Source organism: Panicum hallii, chromosome 6 (genome assembly GCF_002211085.1).
Source record: "Panicum hallii strain FIL2 chromosome 6, PHallii_v3.1, whole genome shotgun sequence".
NCBI lineage: Eukaryota > Viridiplantae > Streptophyta > Magnoliopsida > Poales > Poaceae > Panicum > Panicum hallii.
This window is the reverse complement of record NC_038047.1, coordinates 3,838,105-3,842,333: the sequence shown is the minus strand read 5'-3', so window position 1 is coordinate 3,842,333 and position 4,229 is coordinate 3,838,105. Positions and strand designations below refer to the sequence as shown.

The window sequence follows — 4,229 nt, the reverse complement described above, 5'->3', positions numbered from 1 at the left end:
GGCTTAACCAGGCCGACGAAAATAAGTGTTATATTTTCGTCGGTTTAATCTAGGCCGACGAAAATAAGTGTTATAATTCCTCTCCCTCCTCCGCACTAGCCTGCCGTCTAATTGACACCCTCGAGTGTGAACTTTGGTACCTCTTGTTCAGTCTATCCGTCTGTCCTTGCTCTTTCTGCTCCTCTCCAATTTGCAAAATTTTGAGCCACTCGGTCAATATTAAACATTAATGGTGGATGGAATCATCAATGCATGCAGTTCAGGAGGGGGACTTAGACCCTGTTTGGTTGGATGCCAATTTTTGCCCAGACAAAATCCTAGCAAACCAATATCTTAGCTTGCCAAAATTAGGACATGCTAAATTGTTGGCAAGAAATTTAGGTATTCAATTAGTTTAGTGCTAAAATATGGCAACCATCTCTTATAAAGTTTAAGAAGTTTCTAGTAACTTGCCATGATTTTGGTCAAAGTGACCAACTTTTAGACATGAACCAATTATAGCCAAATCTTGTTGGCATGCCTTGATTTTGGCATGGTAAAAATTGGTAGCAAACCAAGCAGGCTCTTATATATTTGAACTATACACACTCCTCATCATAATGCACACACTCCTCAACATGCATTGTTTTGAATCTGATAGTGGGACGGTTGGGAAGTGTCACGATGGCACCATTAATGGCACTTGAAACCCATCTGATAGCACCATCATTCTCATCTTCTGTTGGATTGTAGTTGGTGTCGTATCTGCAGTTTCCATTAATTTTGACCTCAACCTTGCTGAGAGCGGAGAGGTGCTGGATACCCAAATCAGAAGCACCATTCAGGCACCATTTATGCACAGCGTTCCGGAGCTTCACATGCTCAAGCTTTGGCATTGATCCCACTTGAAACTCCAGCGCGGTCTTGCAAAAATCAATACTCAGGTATAGATATTTCAGACTTCTGAATCCATTTCTGCCATGGACAGTGATCCTTCCGTTGGTGCCTCCGAAAATAGCTAGTTTGAGAAAAAGTAAACTGGGTATCGCTCTAAGGATCTCAACATCCTCTGGACCCAAACAGATGACAAATTGCAGTTTTAGCAGCACGAGATTTCCAGGCGAACCCATCCAATGTGGCACCTTACAGATGCTGCATTGTTCTAAGCAGAGCTTCCGGAGGCTACAGGGAGCAGCAGGGTGCCATGAATCCATCGACAGTAGGTACATGTTGTGACTAAAGCAGTCCGTGATATATAGATTATAAAGGTTGCATGAAGATAATAAGGTTCCCACACAACTGTGACAGCCCTCAGCTCGCCTTAGTCCTTCCGAGTGTTCGTGTGAATCAAAATACCATATAATTTCTAATGCCCTCAGCTTGGTTAGTTTACTGAGTTCTTGCAGAGACTTCCTTAGTTCGTAGGATCCGACTCCATACTCCCTCATCTCTTCTAAACTGTGCATCTGCCCGATCACTCCATCTGGAAATCTAGTTTTACTATCAACATATAAATGTGCCAGTCGTTGTAGTTTGGTGATGGTGGATGGAAGCAATTCAATGCTGATACCTTGTACATCCAGGGTTTGTAGATATTGCAGTTCCCCTATATCTCTCTCTGGGAGCTTAGTTATTGAACCTGAGAGACACAAGTACTTGAGATGAAACAGATTTTCAAAACTTACAAGATGACGGTCTTCCATGCTCCAGCAATCTCCTAGGTTCAACACACGAAGAGCAGTGGAAGGCAACAAAGACGTTTTCACGGGCTGTCCAAATATTGTAACTGATCGAACGTGATATAACATCGGGTCTGCCCATATGGCAACATTTTCTTCAATGTGGTTGCTGACACAAAGCCTACGAACCTTGTATTCTGTAGTGTATACATGCTCTGAAGCATCTGACAGAGCTACAAAATTCTCTTCTGCAGCCTTGCACTTGATGTAGTCAAGAATGATGTCATGGACTCGACATGCCTTTGCCTGACCGTACTTTACATCAACAGGTTTGATCATGCTTCTATTGATGAGATCATTAAAATAACCCTCACCAATTTCATATTTAGTTCGCCCTTCTTCCTCATGAATGAGCCCTTCTGCAATCCATCTATTGATCAAACAATTTTTGTTGATCTCACAATCTTCTGGGAACGCACTCAAGTACAACAAACAAGTTCTCAGATGGCGAGGAACATCAAAGTAACTCAGGGCTATTATACTGGTCATCTTCTTAGCATCAGGTTTGTTTGCAAGTGCAGAACCCATAGCGCTTAGTACCCTGTCCCATTCTGCTTTTGCAAGCTCATTGGTTAAGATGCTAGATACAGTAACAATTGCCAAAGGTAGACCACCATATTTTCTTAATATTCTGTCTGGAACATCTTCCAAGTGAGGATAACATGAACTCTCCGAATCAAATGCTCTTTTGAAAAACAACCTTTTGGAATCATCAAAACTTAGAGGTTCCATTTGATAAACTTGAGACGAATAAAATTTTGCAACAGTAACACTACGTGTCGTACTGATTACTCTGCTCCCAAGATCATTATTCAGTAATACAAGTTTGATAAATCCCCAATCTTCTGTGCCCCATACATCATCTATTACAACAATGTACCTACAAAACATGATTTTAACAAAGATGGAATCATTGCTCAAAGACTGCAACATCAATTTTGTATGCATCGGTGACATCAACTGTGGCTGCCTAAGGAACTGCTAAGAGCTTGATGCATGATGATAGGAACAAAAAAATAGTAATGATACTCTTACCATTAATAAAGAGTGATATTGTAATGTGTGCAACAAAAATATGTATTTCAAAATTTCCCAACAGTATATTTATGAATTATTGTTAGATCCTCTACTACTTTTGACTAAGGTGGATCTATGAATACGACGTACTTTGGAGTTGGTTTGAATTAGTAAAAGCTGAGATAGAATTAGGGATCGAGTTGCAAGGTGGATTAGAACTATAAGGATTACATCCTTATTAGTTGTCTTAGGACGAGTAGATGGATACATGTAAGTGATCTCATAGGTCATCTTATATAATTCCACATAGAATTTTTAATAAAGTGGAGGAGAGAGAGGGGCACATGAGAGAATGAGGTGGTTGTTTCAGTGAGGCTACCGCCTTATAAGCTAAAAATTAAGACTACAAGACTACTCCATTGTCATGCAACTCATAATGTTCCTTTCTCTATAAATGAATTAAGGGATCACACTATTACAGTATTACTACATGACAACTTAAAAGACAATCCATTGTACGGTGTTTGTCTATTAGATCATCTCAAAATTATGTTTATGGCAATACATAAGATAGCACCAATGTACTTTCTCTTATGGGCAAGAGTTGATATAAAATCCAAGATTTGTAATCATATTTCATCTCAGTCCTCCTTCGGCTACACCTCTATTGACCATCCCCAACCAACCGACACCTTGATAGCCTGGTATCACCGTCAGGATGTTCAGCCATGGCCAGCAAGATTTCCCTGCAAACCCCTACGCAAAGATGGCAGACACTGACGATGCGGCCATTCGATCCAAGAGCCAAGGCTGAGAAGGATCAACTAGAGACTAGAATTTTTCTTAAATTATTGGATGCAAAATTGTACTAGGCACGTCAGGGGCAACTTGGTATTTTTGCCCTCGAGTTAACACCGTCACTAGCAAAAATAGATGGCATTGTGAAATTTGGAGCCAATTTCAGACCTAGTGTCAAATAGGGAAGATCAAACTTTCGAGGGCCAAAGAAGGACTAAGTGACTTTGCCAGTGTCAAATAAGAAATTTTCTCGTAATTGAGCATACGGGGTCATTTCACGATGTAGAAGGGAAAATTCACTGTATTCAAAACCCTAGACAGGGTATAGAAGAGGTAATATACATGGGCCTCTATGGGCCACAATGCCCATGGGCCCAATACACTCCAACACCCCCGCCCCCCCGCAGTCTGAACAACCGGCGCAGCGGTGTTCACGACTGGATAAGAAGAGAATACAAAGGGCAAATACCCCCCCGCAGCCACAACTAGCCACCGGCTACGTTGAGGCTGGATCGAAACTCCGAGAAGGTCGAGGAGGGCAGCCCCTTGGTGAAGATGTCAGCAAACTGGGAGGTAGTCGGGACATGGTGGACCCGAACATCGCCGATTGCGACTCTGTCGCGTACGAAGTGTAGGTCGATCTCCACGTGCTTTGTCCGCTGATGCTGGACGGGGTTGGTGGAGAGATACACGGCG

General features: G+C 42.0%; 1 protein-coding gene across 1 annotated transcript; it reads right to left on the bottom strand.

Moving 5' to 3' along the window:
* Positions 1 to 578: 578 nt before the first annotated feature.
* On the bottom strand, positions 579 to 2,246 carry LOC112896886 (putative late blight resistance protein homolog R1B-11). Its single transcript, XM_025965008.1, has 2 exons — positions 1,848 to 2,246; positions 579 to 902 (listed from the first exon to the last, which is right to left on the bottom strand). The coding sequence occupies exons 1-2, from the start codon at positions 2,244 to 2,246 to the stop codon at positions 579 to 581; spliced, it is 723 nt and encodes a 240-aa protein (XP_025820793.1).
* Positions 2,247 to 4,229: the final 1,983 nt, after the last annotated feature.